General features: G+C 38.6%; 1 protein-coding gene across 15 annotated transcripts in view; it reads left to right on the top strand.

Annotated features, from left to right (window-relative positions):
* ELAVL4 (ELAV like RNA binding protein 4) overlaps nucleotides 1–17,662 on the top strand; it is a gene marked incomplete at its 5' end in the record, with an annotated part of 137,539 nt that overhangs the window by 46,237 nt on the left and 73,640 nt on the right. For 3 of the 15 annotated variants that reach the window (XM_084872921.1, XM_084872933.1, XM_084872927.1), the window contains one exon: nucleotides 49–96. The exons of 2 other annotated variants lie outside the window; for them this stretch is intronic. In XM_084872921.1, coding sequence (XP_084729047.1) covers nucleotides 49–96 — 48 coding nt within the window. Of the gene's footprint in view, nucleotides 1–48; nucleotides 97–3,120; nucleotides 3,432–3,516; nucleotides 3,567–3,957; nucleotides 4,185–9,099; nucleotides 9,197–9,519; nucleotides 9,533–17,662 lie in introns of those variants that run through there. 10 more of the 15 variants (XM_084872929.1, XM_084872930.1, XM_084872924.1 and 7 more) reach the window with 8 other exon arrangements.

The raw sequence follows: 17,662 nt of genomic DNA on the forward strand, positions 1-17,662 counted from the left end.
TTTGCAAAGGATTCTATCTGTTTCTCTTAAAACAAAATCTGTGGCAAGATGTTTGAAATCAGCAGGACGCTTAATGCTGCTTTGTTAAATAATGAGGTAATATTTTGTCACTTTTTTTCTGGGCAGCATCTGTTTGGGGGTTTTGTTTTGTTTTGTTTTTCCCCTTACTTCATCCCCCCCCCCCCCGCCCCCGTGTTCTTCTCCTCCCCCCCCACCCCCCCAGGTTTCTGAAGAATTCTTTTTCTTTCTTTCTCTCTCTCTCTCTTTTATTTTTTCTCATGGAAGTCAAGGAAATAGAATTCATGCTTCCATTTCTGTTCCTCCCTTTTGGTGCTTTTGGAGAATTTGGTTGTCTTTTTTATGTGCAGTTTCGGCCGGCTGCTGTTTTCTAGCCCATTGTGCCACGTAAGGCTCCTCCACTGTGCGGAGTAGGTAGTTATTAACGCTGAATTGGCTTCTGGTACAGTCCATCTGGACTCTGTGTGGGAAAGCTGGCTGCCGGAGACTGATGCTGAGATATCTGCAACCTTTGGGATGTGTGCATGGTGGCGAGGGGCTGCCTGATATGAGATTACCTCTTTTAAGGGAAACTGTTATTAATGAGTCAAGAAACTGCTCCTTTATGGTAAGAGGGACGCAGCCCCACAGCTCTGGGATATATCATTTTTAGGTTGCCTTAGCCGCTTGAGTGAGACAAGTTTCTTTCTGTGGTGGTGGTGGATTGTGGCGGAAAAAAAAAAAAAATCATGCATGACTGGGAGACTCGCCTGCCTGATTCTTGAGATAATATATTGAGAATCTGTTGCTTTGCAAATGTCACACCACTGATGTAGCGGTCAGCCCCTCACCCTGAAAGATGAATGGTACTATTGGAAATGCAATAATAAGGTTGACTTTTCCCAACAATAGGATTCTGCCTTTGTCTTTAGAGAAAAGGCCTCTGAGGACATTTGTGCATTTGTTTGAGGATTCTGTTAAAAGATTCTAGAGTGGAGGTTTTGGGAGAAGTGATCAATATACAAAGTGCATGGATATTTTAGCCTAGCAAAGCCAACTAATTATTTATACTTGTACCATATAGTTCCTATTTCGGAAAAGTGGCCAGTGTCTCTTTTGGTATACCTAATGTTAATTTATGGGTCACTGAGTGTGCCGAGATTAGGATGGATAGGATGAAAAGGGTTTTAAGAAATTGCGAGTTTTATAACCTGCAGAGAAATACAAAGTAAATATTTTGTTTGAAGCGAGCTGTTTTTATTTGTGTTTGTGAGCATGGTGTTCGTGTTTGCTTTTCACAATATTTTGATGTTGGTGAAATCCCGCTCAGAGTTCCTGTTGTTGATTTGGGCGCCTGTACCTGCCCTGTGTATGTATGTTGAGCTCTTTAAAAGACTTAACGTATGAATCATCCTTAGTCCACAGTTCAGTAGATATGGTAGTACCATTGTGACTTATTGGACTCTATACATTTGCTAAAGAAATTATTTTAAGTTTACTAAATCTAGTATTGTTCCACTTAAAGGGATTATGTTTTAATATTTCCACTTTTTTCTTTCATGTAGTTTTATTTCTAATAACTGAATTTATTTATATTCAAATCTAATAGTTTATATAGTGTACCCTACATATTGTTCTATGGTGTATCTGTATTTTTAAAAGTGCGTGCATATATTTGAGTGTGTGTGTGTGTGTGTGTGTGTGTGACACACTAGCTTGTAGAGAATAGCTTTCATTTTAAAAAATGTGTAAGTTAGTTCTTTTTAACAAATTTTCACAGACCCATTTATTTTTGGACTTTGAAGCATGATTTTTGACCTGTATTTTCACTCTGCTCAATCTCAACACACTGTCAACTCCAGCCAAAGATTATGTTGAATTCTGTCCTTAGTAATATTTGTTACCTCTGTGTATTTATTGAGGAACAATATGATTAAGTTATGAATTAAATAAACAGGGATAAGTTAGTCTTTTGGATAGAAGTAGAGTACAAACTCCTCAGGTAAGCCACTTAAAAACCCCAAACCAGAACAAAATACTATGCTGCCCGAGGCTTGGTAAAGTAGAGGTTATGAATTGTATAAGATAGACAAACTGTATGCATCCCCACACACGTGGTAAATGTCTCTCTGCGAGTCTTTTAAGAGGCCACAGGAAAAATAAAAGACATTGTCTGAAGGAGAAAAGCAACATCACATGTTTGATTAAGCAAGATGAGCACTTGCACCAGTTATGAAATGAGATGGTTGTCAAAAGCACGTTTCAACTTTCTCTATAGCAGTCAGTAAAGCAAAGAGAAGGTGTGTGTGGATGGGTTCTTAAAAATTCAGATCATGCCTCTATCCAAGTTGAGAAATAAATTCATTTAAATAAATCATTCATCATTCTCTGTTTTGAAAAGCTCAGACAGCAGGCAGAAAGGTGGAGGCTGGCAGCTGCCCCCTTCCCCCTAGCTTTTCTCTTTTTTCATTTATTAGAAAAGAGTTTTCTGAAGCAAACTTTTGTGAGCCTAGTTCATGGAGCAAGCACACTCTCAAACCTGCGTTCCTTTGAAACACTGGCCATGTTAGTTGCAGAAGGAGCATTGCTTACTGAAAATCAGCAGAGCTGGGAAATAAAGTTAAAATGTAGACGTATTAGCACATTAAAGTGCTTTTGTTGTATCCTTAAGCCTAGAGGCAGATCATTAAATATGCATTTCGCTAGAAAGCAACTGTCGAGAAAGATAAGGTGGTAGAAAATGTTCCACGCGGGAAAAGCCCTCCGTCAGAGGGGTGGGGTGGTGCAGCCTCGGGACAGGGGAGGGGAGGGCACGCCCACTGTTAAGGTTTACAAGCCGCCAATGACCTGCAGTTGTTACAGTACTTTTGAGCTGGGCGGAGGGAAAAGGTAAAAATGCAAGTATGGCTGTTGTTGCTTCATCCCAGCCTTAATTACCAGACACAAGAAGCAGTTCAGAAATCTGGTCTCTGTTGTTGTAGAGGTCACCAAATCATTAACATCGTCAATCTGGCAGTAGCTAATTTAAATAGCACCTGATGTTGCAACGCCTCCCTGCGTCTCCCCAGCCAATCAGATCATGCCTTCGGCTGACAGATGGTCCCATAAATGGATGTAAAAAGGGGAAGCTTGGAGCCAATTTCAGCAAGGCTCTGTTCAGTTGTTCTTATCTACATCCTAGAATCAGGGGTTTCGGCTCACTGCTCCTTTTCTTTTTCTTTTTTTTTTTCTTTTTTTTGTTTTGTTTTTGTTTCTCTCCCCCACCCCCCTAAAATAATTGATTTGCTTTGCAATCATCCACATTGTGCTTTGTGGATCTTTAAAAAATATAAAACAATAGTAGTCATCTAAACAATATTCTGAAACCTTTGCAAATTTTAAGAGAAGAGTTGAAGCTCTGCGAGACCCAATATTTGCCAATAAGAATGGTTATGGTAGGTATGACTAGATTTATAATCTGTGGTTTGTGCTGCTGGAGGGAAGAAAAGCATCTACACCTTGACCAAGAGTTTAGTCCTCTGCTGCTATTTGATGCCTACATTTACTATCTCTTTGTGTAGAGAGTGCGGGTAGGTCCTTTTATTGAAACGCCGTGGGGAAATAGATTGTCATTTTTAGCAGGTCATCATCAGTTTTCCCTTCAACATAAAGGCATGGGTGGGGTGAAGGTGGGCTGAAATAATTGCTGCTTTGTTGAAAGAGGTTCTATTACATGAGACCAGAAATGGCAAAAAGAAAGGGTTTCTCTTTGTAAAGGGAGAGGGGGTTTGTCTACGTGCCTGGATTCTGTGGGGCAGGAGGTGGATGCAGCCGGGCTAGGAGTCTTTCCATTTCCGTGCTGGGAATTTAAACCTGGAGAGGCAGCTCCTGGATGCTGAGCGCTGAGACGGGCAGTTGTGTTTCAGGGGGGCTGCGCAGTCAGAACGGCAAAGAGAGTGATTTATTTGGGCTTCGGTAAATGCTACATCTTGTATTTCAAAGAGTTTCCTGTCATGACCTCATAAAAAAGAGGAGGCGGCTTGTGTGTGTAGCGGTGCCTGGCGTGTTGAGTTGTTGCTTCCTTCTCTGGGCAGCAGCTCTGTAAGAAGGAATGTCAGCTTTTACATAACGTTTCTTTCCGCTTTTGACACACTGTGTGAGGGTCCATCTTCTTCTGATCACAGATGGAGTGGAATGGCTTGAAGATGGTAAGTGAAAAGAGGAAGGCAGCGTGGAGATTCCACCCGATTGTGTGTGCGTGCGCGTGTGTGTGTGTGTGTGTGTGTGTGTGTAAGGATGGAGGGCTGTGCATCGTAAATCACTGTGCAGATCGTGTGTGTGTGTGTGTGTGTGTGTGTATGTATGTGTGTGTGCCCGCGCGTTTATTAGTATTTCTCTTCTCCGAAAACCAGAATCTATCTCCAAGTGTGATGGCACTGCATGCACACCACGCACTCATGCCGCCTCTTCCACAGAACACACATTTTAGCCAAACGAGGTTGGTGCCTTTTTTGACAATCACAGTGTCACGGCTGCTGTTGGCTGGCGGGTCCACTGCCTCTGTGAGCTTTCAATGGAATTGCACGACCGTTAAAGTTAAAGGCACATTTCTTTTCCAGCCTCCGGCTGGGAGTGACAGGGGAGGCTGGGGATGAGGGGTAGAGGAGGTGAGGTTCCCGTACCAGCAGATGCTTTGTGAAACCGGACTTTTGGATGTGGAAGGGGAAATGGAAAACCTTTCTGCCAAAGTAGTAAAATCTATTTTTAGCATCTTTTTCTGAAGGAGGGGAAAAAAAAAAAGGAAGGAGAAGCAGCAAGGAAACTCCTTGCGTGTCACTCCTCTCGCCTGATGTTGACCCTGAAGATATGGGCACAAAATGGCAAGATCAGATGCCGCGAGTGCTCACTTTGACTTTGAATTTTTACCAGCAGCGTCCTTCATGTGGTTTCAAAACTGGGTGTGGAGAGAGGCTGTAAATTCATATCCATCTCACTTATTTCTCACTAGCAAAGCCTGGGGAGGACTTTTCACTCTGCATAGATGTTATAACAAAGCTGTGGTCTTTTCCCCATTCGTGGAGGATTGCCTTTGTCTGGCTGCTTGTTTTGATGGGTGTAAAACAAATAAGATTAGACCGAGCAGCCCAACTGAAAGCGATAGCTGGGAGGAAAACCCAATGAAAGGTTGCCGGGGAAACGAACAGAGGAAAAGCCGAGTAGGGAGCAGGTGGCTATCATGAGAACACACTGCAAACAGTGTAAAAAGGGAGGGGGCACAGGACCTCGATTATCTTTGCTGTTCTTTGTGGCCAGCCCAACTTTAATTATTCTTTATAAATAGGTGTTAATTACATTTCTAACTTTGGCTTACAGTGATTTTTAGAAATCTATTTTTAAGCATCTGTTCTGCCTCCCCTGTTTTTACTACTTCTTCTTCTTCTTCTTCTTCTTTTTTTTTTTTTTTTTTTTTTTTGGTTTAAAAAACAGAGAGAGAAGGAGAGGGGGAAGGGAGGGTAGGGAATCTTGCTCTCTCTCTCTCTCTCTTTCTCTTTCTCTCTCTCTCCTTTTCCCTGCTGTGAAACTGTACGTGCAAAAAATCGCAAGGAATCCTATGAGGCTATTTGAAAAATAATGTAAATTATATTGAATGAAGTTGACAGAAGCATAATAAACTCCCACCGCTGATAGGTTCTGAAAATTATTTCTTAAAATTTTTCAGTAAATATCCATCCATAGGCAGAACGTAGGTAGAATAGATTTATTCTAAACAATGATTCTGTGCTAGGTGATAGTGGTATTTTGACTAAAACAGATATTGATACTACAGTTCCAAGGAGTTCATTGTATCTCTCATTTTACTTTAAAAAATAATAAATGAAAAACTGTATTCTAGCCTTTTGCAGTGCCTCCCTCTCGTATCTCCAGCCACAGATCCATAAGCTGCCCTTGCAACCACTGCCTTGTGTTGGGCATTTGGTCGCGGTTCTAGTCTTGGCATAAACTAAGTGAAAAGCTGATTTTTTTTTTCTGTGTCTCTGAATGTCTGGGACCCATGTGTGCGGTGGTGACAGGCATCTCTCGCTTTTTCTCCAAGTGTGCTTTACTAGTAGTCTCTTCTTCTCATGATGGTGGGTAGCAGAAGGACAGAAAGACATAGTACTCGTAGGATGTAACGTAAAAGCAACTGAAACCATGTTCTGTCACGATTTCTTCCTGGGAGACAAATTTGATACAGGATCAGGTAGCTAATTTTAAGTCCAAAAATGAGAGATTAAAAAAATAGTGAAATGTAGTAAAAGATTAAGAAATATAATTGGCTTTATTGAAAGTAGTCTTAATTTTTTTACTCTCCCCATTGCAAATCTCCGCACACTCTCCCAACCCCAATTCTTCATTCCTGGCCAATGCTCCTTTTTGTTTTATCTTCTTAGTGGGAGATTTTTTAAAAATTTGCTTTGATTCTTGGGGTGAATATAAATAAAAATATTTTTGTCATATACTTGAACCTTGCTCTCATTTTTTTGAATGTGTAATCATGTCGCTGTTAAAAATAGAATTGTTTTTATCATCTCTAATACAGATTTTTTTTTCCTGAGAATTTTTCTGCATTTTTTTAGTTAGACTAAAACAATCGGCACTGTCACCTGGGCCTGGGTTGTCAAAAAGACACATGGTTCTACTGCTGACCTTTTTCACTTCTTTGTCTTAAAAATATTAACGCCTACTACCTGCATGTGGAGGTGTGCCTTTACTTCAATGAGTGTGCATTTATTAAGAAATGAAAATCTGATTGGAAATATTTCTGCAAAAAAAACCTTTTCTTCACAGTTTTAATGGTCAGAATGTCCGTATATCTCATTGCAATATAATGACTAAGTCATTTTATATTTAAATTTTGAAAGGGTGAAATGAATATAGGTGGGAAAATAGCGGAAAATTTCCTTTGAGAATTATTAATTCACAAAGCAATTTTAATTAAAAAATAAAAACAACTAAAATTAAAAAAAAAAAAAATTTAGTCATTCATTTCTGATCTCAGTCCCATTCATTCCTAACTGCCATTCATTCAAGTCATCCTCCTGACCAAATACAGATGAGCTTGTTTTTGTTTGACAGTTTTCCAAAACCTTCAAACTTTTTTCTCTCCCTATAACACTTCTTTGGTCCTTAGAATATTCAAGGATTTTGTTATGAGAGGAAGGCCAGATTGTTGTGAAGTAATAACAATAGTATATTTTGTTAAAGAAAAAGAGAGAAAATAAGCTACGTATTTGCCTTTTATTTCTAAACTCAGTTTTGTAAAAGGGTTTGGTACATGTTAGACTTCAGATATTTTAAACTTAGCATTTCTATTGGGGATAATCTATTTGAAATTTCAAATCTAGAAGTCATTGCAGAACATTGTTTTGTGTGTGTGTTCAGTATCTCTGAAAGAATTTGAGGATGAATTAAGGTTTTTTTATCAGTTAAGAGTTACTATGAACAATGAAAGGGTTCTTCCAGGCAAGTTTTTTTCTTTGGTTTTTATTTCTTCCCTTTGCACTATTTCCTTATTGTGGGTGGATTCTCTGCCTATATGAAAACTAAATGCTATTCCTCCCCTAAGGAGATAATGCTACTTCAATTAGTCCTTTGCATCTTAATGCTTTATTTTAATTTTAAAAAATGAAAATAAATTATCTGTGTGTACCGCCAGTAAGGAATGGTGGTCTTGATAGAGATCATTGTGCATGAACAGAAATACTTTGGCCTTGACAAATTTCTTTCTCGGGTCCAATGATCTGTGGCCACCAAACACTTAATTTATGTGCCTGGACACTTAATATGTACATTTGTTGGTGACCTGGCCGGTGGATGCTAAGCATAATGATTGTACGCTGGCAAATGCTGCAATGCAGTATTTTTCCCCAATGTCATTAGGAATTTTGGGGGTATGAAAGGACATAAACATTCTCAGGCTTTTATCTTACTGTTTCCCAGTCGATGGGCCATATCATACAGAATTGGCCTATTCCCCTTTTGAAATCGGTCAACATTTTATTGCCACTATCCATTCCTCCATCCGTTTGAGAGCTATGCATAAAGTATGTATGTGAGAGAGGGAGACTGGGTGTGTGTATCAGTGTAAGCATGTATGTTTCTAGAATCCTGCACCTGTCTTAAGCTTTTCTTATTTGGTATCACCAAATGTGTATATACATACATGCAAGTATATGTACATCCAAAAATGGAATGTAAACCTAAGTGGGCTGGCTCCCCTTACGAAGAGGCTTCTTCTCCTCACAAACTCTAAGAGTTTATCTTATTAGAAAAAGGCAAAACTTTCTCAAAAAGGTATATCCAGACCCTGTAGACTTCTATTAATAACCAAACATTTTTCTATTGTTGCCACTTGAAAACTATAAATATTCAAATCTATCATTATATTTGAGAGCTATAAAATGCCCTTTTAATCACGGGTTTGGATTTGAATGAAAACATATGAGTATATGGAAGGAGAGTTGTTTTTGCTTTGGAGCATTTGAGCCTAATCTTTCGCCATTTGGTAAAAACAAGGAGAAGATGAGTGGCTGTGTTAGCATCTCATGCTTTGTTTTGTGAGTTTGTGGTGTGTGTGTGTGTGTGTGTGTGTGTGTGTGTGTGTGTGTGCTGGGGACATCTTTGTATTTTTAAAATCTCAGCGTATTTTAAGGGTATAGGGCTTTTATAGGTCAGCAGCTTTCTAAGGGTAAAATGAAAGGTGATCTGTGGGTGGTTGAGTGGGTTGGAGTTGTCACAGCAGTAATTGTCATAAATTAGCCATCTAGAAATGGAAAGAAAATAAGGCTGGAGGACAAGAGTGGAGAGGGGTACCAACATGAGGGTCTGCACCTTGCCGTTTTAAGAGCTAATGAGTGATAAATTTGAACTGGTGTTGTTCCAGATGCCAGATAATTTCTCAGAACCTTGACTTTGCAGGTTCATTACTTGCTTGCTTGCTTGTTCACACCTTTAATTATATCCAGTTTGGGATGCTAGCTGGGGCCACCAGAGATGAGCCATTTTGTTTGTTGTTTATCTCATTAAGTATTCAGGCAGTGTGCTCACAATAGCTTCGGAGCATCAGTGTTAGGAATCAAACACTTTGGAAATGGAATTGTTACAAAAGAATAAAAAATGAAAAAAGAAGTCAGCCAGCCAGCCAGCTTGCTTTGGATGTTCACATCCACTCAGCTCAATGGTAATATCTATGGTGTTTCTTGTACGTTCATTAAGAAATAACTTATGTAGTGTCAGTGCTTCTATAACAGGCTGGCAGCTTTCTCTTCATCGCCTTCTCTTTTGCCCATGCTCTCCCTCCACCACTGAAAGTTTGCCTTTTGCCGGACCATTTTAGAACTGACCATTTTTGCTTTGGGGAAGATAATTATTCAGATCCTTGTTGTATCTAATATCAGAGATATTTCTACCCCTTCATGACAGATCCTCCCTCTGCAAGAATCAAGAAATGCTGAATGCCATAATGGAATTTTTAAATAATTGGTTGGGAAAGCAGTGAAAATGTTGGAGATATAAGGTCAGTGCTGTTGTTGTGCTTGGGGTTTTGTTATTGTTTGGGGAAAGCCTTATTTTTAACCATAAAAGTAAAATATGAAACTAGCACGTATAATTTTTTATCCTCACCTGAGGATATTTTTAGTGATTTGAGAGAGAGGAATGGATAGAGATAAAAATAGAAAAAAAGAGGAGAGACAGTAACATTGATGTGAGAAAGAAACAATGATCGGTTGTCTCCTGTATGCGCCGCAACCGGGATCGAACCTGCCATCTAGGCATGTGCCCTGACTGGGAATCGAACCCGCAGCCTCTAGGTGTATGGGATGATGCTTCAGTCAACTGAACTACCAGGCCAGGGTTATATTTTTTTAATGGAAATGAATCACAAGTTATATAGGTTTCTCCTGAAAATAAATTCTCTTGGACTCTTGGTTTAGAAATAACATTTAAAATTTAATTTTTAATTACTCGATTTAAAATTATCAAAATGTACTGTAAGCATTGATTTTTTTCTATAAGAAGTATGTGATAGTTGTTTTTTTAAGGATATGAGGAACCAGGGAAACAATTCCAGCCAAGATGGTGAATTCTGAAAAACACACTAGAGCAAAGTTTCCTCTCTCTTGGAATTTTGTGGGATTGAATCCACTCCTGCTTGTTCTGTGAATCAGCTGCCTTTGACTGTCTGCTCTTCTCTAACAGCTAGCCCTTGAAATTGTTTTGTCAGCAGTGTTCACAGTAGAGGCTAGCTATCATTTTTGTTGGATGAAGATGTATTTGTTGAGGGCTAACTCATGTGCCTTTCTTTGGAACGTACAATTCAAAGTCACTTTTTTTTTTTTTTCTGACACTGATCAAAAGACATAATTAGAGGCTACATCCCTGCGATTGGGGATAAAGTTGGGGTGAGGGATTTTAAGGTTGGATGTTACACAATGAGGTTTATGTCGAATTATGAGAAAAGATCTGTTGGAACATTCAAGTACAGAAATGTTTTTCCTTTCATATTTGTAAGTGTCTAGGTATGACTGCAAAAGATAAAAGTAAAAGATCTCCTGGACATTTTTGTCTATACGGATCCGTGTATCCAGATTTCACCCTCAGGAAAAAGTACAGTTTGGACAGTTGGAAGGAACTTGTTTTCCATCAGCTGGCTGTGGTGTTTGGGTAGACCCTGTTCATTTTATAGAAATAGGAATGCTTCGCTTCTAACAGAAATGACTCTGTGAATGCCTTTCCCCATGTTAGCTTCTAAGGAGGACCCGAGAAGATAGTGACCCTCTTGGCATGCCTCTGTGCAAACTGTAAGTTTGTTAGTGGAGCAGAAATCATAATCTTTTTGTCTTAGACACTTAGATACTGCATTAGTGTATGTGGAGTGAGTGAGTATGTGTGTGTGTATGTGTGTGTGTGTGTGTGTGTGTGTGTGTGTGGTAGGGGGAGTAATAGAATGACAGCTATGGCCCTCACTGCACCCTAGGATATACCAATAATGGCATCTCAAGTAGTCTGTGTTTTCCTAAGCTGCCAATATAAACCCTTTAGAGTTTTGCTTTCTAATTTGTAAATGAAAAACAACAGGCTCCGTTGAACATTTTTTCGAGTGCCCCCTTTGAAGATGCAGTAGTAGTAAATAAACTTTCATGATAAACTTTAGCTCTAAATGCTATTTAAAAGTCTGTAGTGGAAAGCCTAAGAACTTGCAATCTTGCCTAATGAAACTTTCATTTGGAAAGTGCTCACTTGAAATGGAATAAACTACTAAGTCTCTGCAATTTGTGATGTTGACCAGATTCAACTCATCGTTTCTATGTTACTTTGTAATGCAGTCAACCACACAAATAAAGTCCTGGATTTTGTACATATCTTCAATATTATTTATCTCTGTTGATGCATTCGGTGCAGACAGTACAATTCCCACAAGTCCAGATTCTTACTGTAACACCAAAAACAAAAGTGATATTTATTAATAATACTGGAAAAGTTGTCCTCGTAGTAACCATTCCCCAAAGGGAGCTTTACAGAAATGTGCATTTATTATTCAGGATATTAAAAGGGATTCCTTAGCTTTTGCTTTTTAATTTGGGCTAAAATATGTAAATTGGTTTTATTTTGGAGTTTCTCTGTTTTAGGTGGCTTTGGGGAAGGATAACTTTCTAGCTTGATTATATTTTAATCACCTCTGTAATGGAAAAGGTTCTAATCCTGAAAACAACCTGGTTATTGTGACTAGGACCCAGAGGGCCAGTCTGCGGATGGGCCTAAAAACACATTGCATCAACTTGTACACGTGTAGAAAAATTAGATTTGTTTCTACTAGGTACCGTTATTCCCATGTCTTTGTTGGCAGGGCCAGCTCAGAGGCCGAGGAACCATGAGTCTGTCTCTGGACCCAAGGGACCTTCGTGGTGTGTGTGCACAGGCAACCCTCTGGAGAGATGGCTCTTTGATTTAAGAAACCGGGAAGTTCAAAGGACTTTAACATCAGGTGGATTTGGGTCGGAATCCTGACTTTTCCAATTAGTAATTGGGTGATCTTGAAAGAGGTATTTCAGCTTTCTGAGCCTCAATGTCTCATCTTTAAGATGGGTATGGTAATGCCTGATCCATGGAGTTTCTGTGAGGATCAGTTGGGAAACGGTATTGGGAGGCACCAGGCATACACAGAACCTGAAAATAAAAGGTGCTTAGAGGGCATTAGAGATCCCTTCAGTATATAAGTCTTTCTCCTCAGGCCAGATGTCCTGGGGAGAAGTGAAATCACATGTTACCCTCATAGTCTCCCTCTTCTCCCCAGAACTCGTGTGACTCATGGTGGCTTTTAAACATAGACAAGCCCTCAGTTTTTCTCTGGGATTGTGTGGCTTTGTTTTCTGCATTATCCTAGGATTATGGAAGTTATATCTATGATTTCCTTCAAAATTAGAATTAACATGGGATATAGTCATTAAAAGAGAAAAAAAGTGAACATAAAATTAATTTTAATCAGTGCTATTTTTTTTTATTTTTTTTTATTTTTTTTTTTAGTTTCATGAAAGAGTCTGTTGGGAAATTCAGAAGTCAACCAGAAAGAAAAATGGGTTAAGGCTAATTGATATGGTCTCATGTTTGCCATTTCTATAGCTATCTATATCTCTCTATCTATCTAGACATAGATATATACCTATAGATATATCTATCTATCTATATATGTATATGTGTATATACATGTATCTATAGATATAGATATATATAATATAACCTGTGAATTATGTGACTTTGGCCCAAAAACCAACTTACTTTGGAGCTATTTTTTCCTCTTAACTACATCAGCTTTGTTTTTCTTTCTTGTTTTCCTAATAGGGTGAATTTTGAAGTTCTCTCTCAAGGAGTGGTGAAGAGGTTGAAGCAAAAAAGTGGCTTAATGAGATTTTTCTAACTTGCCATCAGTTTTCCTTCTCCCGCTTGGTGAGACAGGGTGACGGATGGCTTTGGCAGTGCAAATAGCTCCAGAAGTGATCAGATTGACTGAAGAGGTGTTGGAGATGTGAGCAGAAGGCTGGCCCTCGATTTATTAGCCTCCCCTTTGAAGTGGGGGAAAGAGAAAGGAGGAAAATCACCACCAAGGCCTTGACGTAGCTGTTGATCACACACACTGGGGAAGGGATAGTGGGTGGTGTCAGGCCAAGCCTAATTTTGTACCTTTTTCCCAAGGTTCTTAAGGGTGAATAAATAGGCACATTAAATAAATTCACAAACTGTTTTAAATTGGGACCTGTTGCTGTGACCAGTAAGGGTGAGGAAATAATACAAAGAGTCCCTAAAGGGGTTCAAGACTTAAACTAAAAACATAGCCTTAGAACATGGTTTTAATGTCATGGATTTTGAATTACACTCCATACCATCATGGTAAGGATATTAAGGGGAGTCATTTTCTTTCCTTCAATTTCACTTTTAAAACTAGGGGGAGGGGCTCTAAATTGAACTGATCCTCCAAGTGTTATTTTGCAGGCTCTATGCTTTTATAAGAAAGACCTTTACTGTGAAACAGACAGACAATAGAACTTTTCTCTTTCTATGTGAATCTATTTCAAAGCTTCACCATGGTTCTCCTAGGGATTTGTAAGCAGCCTCTATATGGTGCACAAGGTCTCTGGAGGAATTGTGATTGATTTTTAGAATGTGTTTGTATGGGCAGAAATATATTTGTGGAAGAAAGAGTCTTGACTTTGAAGAAATGGTAGTATAAGAGATGTTTCTGTATAGGTTAGCCTCGAAAAATCTCACACTTATTAATGAAAAGGCCAAAAAGAAATACGTGAGAGATTTGAGCAGATGAATGGGCAGGGAAAGCGGCAGGTGGATGTCCTTAGTATATTCTTGCTAGATAAGTGTTTGTATTATTAAAAATTGAAAGTTCATCCATATTTAAACCAACACTTGAACCTCAATCCCTTCCTGCTTTATACCTTTCGCTTAAGGTTATCTGCAAGAAGAAAAATAGCCGTTGAGCTTAGAAGAGCTTTAGTAAAATCTCTTGAAAAGGTCTCTAATTAGTGAATTTTGGAGGTATGGACTCACAGTTGGGAGTATTCTTCCTAACCGGTATTCTTCCTAAACCATTTGCTTGTGTGAATATTCCAAGAACAGAGGAGCAAGTTTGCATTTCTAGGACTTCAGCTGTTCCCAGCACAGTTCTACTAAAGTGGGCCTGTGTCCGTGGAGATCATTTCTCACATCCACTTAACACTGTTTAATTTGTGTCCTATGGTGTCAGTTTGATGTCTTTAATGTAGTTAGGACAGATACCATTAACCACTTTTTATAGAAAATAAAGCTCAGCCACCTGCCTTAGGTTATATGTTTAGCAATATCGGAAGCTCTAGCTCCGGTGTGTTTGGGAATACATCTTGCTTGGTCAAAGTTTACTTCGGGGGGAGAGGGAAGATGACAGGAGGGGGAAGCAATTCATTTTCTAGATCAACTTTTTCGGTGTGGAATCAGCCAACACAATTGCATGTCTATTGCATATAAACCACATTCTAGGTGCCTCTTGGAATGTGGCAGCATTTAATATATATTCCAATGTAGTAGATAAGGACAATGACAGGCAGAATGCAAAATGTGTCCTGGCAGAGGAGGTATAATGGACAGCAGAGAGAGACCTTTATTCTTGTTGGGGGAAGGAAACAAAGCTTCAGGGGGGGCCTTGAGTGGAGCCAGGAAGGCTAGATAGACAGAAAAATTTAGAAGAAAGGAGAGTTCTGTGTGGAAGGAAGAGTAAGAATGAAGACACCGAGATGGGGACTTGTTTAACGAATGACAAATAGTCTGCTGCGAATGCAGCTTAGGATGTGTAACATAAAGCCAGAGAGACAAGTAGAAGTTATGATTTAGAACTCTTAGGGTGTTTTGAATTGGTTTTACTTATTTGAACTGATAGCAATGGGGAATGTCTTAGGTCAGAGAACTGATTGTTTTGCAGGGTCAAGAGCTGTCTTTATTGAGTCATGATTTCTCAGAAATTGAAGTCACCCTAAAGATATTTCTAAAGTAGATATTGGTTATTCAGAGGGAATCGTCATTAAAGAACTATTCTAATCATAGGGTGATGTGATGATGATGATGATGCTCATTGGTGAAGTCACATTGCGGATTGTTTTTAGGGTTACAGTGCCAAAAGCAGTAGGAGGAAAATATCAACTTTATTTCAGATTGTAAAGAAGTATGCCATTGGAGGAGTACACTGCATTCTCTCACCAACAGGTACCAGTGCTTATTTTGTGGGATAATGTGTGCCCAGGTAGGCAGTGGTTTGGGTATAAGCCTATTTCCTCTAGAATAGAAAAGTACCAATTTAGACTTCTAAATACATGTACCAAGTTAAGCTTGTCACTCCTTGGTAGTCTGTGAGCCCTGTGGGGCAGAGATCATATCAAGTGCTCTCTTATTTCAGTGCTGGGCACATAGTAGGTATTCAATAAATGTTGAATTTAGTTGTGTTTTTTTTTTTTTAAGATACTGAACCACAGTTAGAAGACTTGTGAGTCTTGGGTCTGTCATCAGCTTGTTGGAGTCTATTTAGTACCAGTCACCTAACCTTCAGTTTCTTAATATATATATAATAGAATTAATACAACTTCAGAGCTTAAAGGGAGGGTCAGTTAAACTATATCCTCGATATATTCTAACAGATGGATAATAGTATTGGTAAATTATTAGTTTCTAGTTTTGCCAATTATTTTACTAGATCTTGACCAGAATTTAAAGAAATTAGAACAATAGCATACTAGAATAGAATAAAGTAGAAAAGAAAATATCAATGGCTGATACTTAATAAGGGTAAGTACTATAGCATAAAACTTTGGCTTCAGTTATCTGTGTTCTGAATTGTGATGTGAAGTTCAAATATATATACTGCTTTGTTGGATCATGGTCAGTAAAATTTGAGAAACCTTGTTCTAGATGATAGTGAGCTCTGTGTTATCCCAAGGGAGAAAAAGTCAAATTTTTTCAGAGCTATACAATATAAAATCTCTAGTATCTTCCCAGATTATTACATTATTAAAGAAAGGATAACTTCTGATTATTTTAAATTTGATGTGGAACATTGTATCCTAAGTCTTTGACAAATTGATGTCTGTATGGCATATGTTGGGGTTTGCTCTTAATCAAAATATTTAACCAGCAAAACCTCATTCTTTGTTCCTGCTACCCAGTTGAAGCTACAAAGTAATAATAATGATGAAAACAATAAGTAGTGGAGGTGACCTAGAGGTAAATGGAAAATAATAAAATTAGCTTTGATTTCTTGAGCTCTAATTATGAGTCAGGCACTGTGCCTTATACACACACCATCACCTTTAATTTTTAAAACAATCTTAAAAATAAGTGTTAATTGTTCTATGTTATAAATAATCTAACTGAAGTTTTGAAAGGTAAATTAAAGTTACACAGCCAGTAATTGATTAGGGCAGGATTTGATTTGAACCCAGGTCTGTCTAATTACACAGCAAAATTTAAAAGATTTTTTTTCATTCCATGAAAATTTATTAAAATGCCTACTATGTGTTAGCATTGTACTGATTTATAGAAATGAGTGGTTCAATTTACAAAGATAGGTGGTTCAGTTGGCCTCTGTCCTAGAGGGTTTCCTAGCTGCCCTTGAGGTTTTACTTCATATGAAAATGGGTAAGATACGATTTAGTAAAAAAGGACAGGCTCAAAGACTTATTTATTTTATTTTGGAAGTACTGAGAAAGGTGCCTAGCACATAGTAGGTATTCAATAAAGTTTTATTAAATTAAATTGAAATTGGATTAATTCTCACTTGGAGACTGGGGAGGGAATGGGAGAGTATTGGGAGAACTTTGTGTAAAAAATGTCATTCCCTGCAATGTGGCAGATCCACCTGTCCCAAAGCCACTCAGTGTCTTTCGTAACAACTAAAACTGGCAGCAGAAAAAAAGCCAACCAGAGCTCAATATCTCAAATTATAAACTTCAACTTTCTTTCAGGGAGAGAGAACGTTTATCATCTTCGTATGGGAAGAGAGTCCTGTGGTAGAGACATATAGAGAATAATAAATGGAGGGCAGTCTTCCTTACATTGAAAAATAATAATTACTATTGTTATCATTATTATTGTTATTTTTACCGTACCACTTGCTAACCTTTATAACCTTTAGCAAGTGACATGATTTCTCCGTTTCCACATTTACAAAATGATTTATACCTCTCAGGGTTGTTGTGGGGATTAAATAGATTCATTTGATAATACTTACTAATCCCTTACTATTTGGTGGTCTCTGAAGATTTAGAAGGAAAGGAGATATAGCCCCCTGCTCTCAAGGAGTTGAATGTCTGGTGAAAGTGCTGGGAAAGTTGGATTTAGATTCCCCCCACAGGCAAGGACTACTACTGAACAAATGCAACTCCCTGCAGTCTGCCTGGTGGTATGCATATGATTGCCATGCATGTCTCATTTGCATCTTTAGAAATTCAAATTTATTGAGGTGAAGGTGCTGTGATAATCATCTTTTTATCTCCCCCTATTTTGGGGCCCCACTCTTTGCTGTTGGCACAATGCTACCTACATAGCCATTGCTCAATGAATCCAGCCCAATTCAGCAAATATTTACCAAGTTGTTCAGGGCACTGGGGGAGGGAGA

This window comes from Pipistrellus hanaki (genome assembly GCF_964339955.1).
Source record: "Pipistrellus hanaki genome assembly, chromosome: 2".
Lineage (NCBI taxonomy): Eukaryota > Metazoa > Chordata > Mammalia > Chiroptera > Vespertilionidae > Pipistrellus > Pipistrellus hanaki.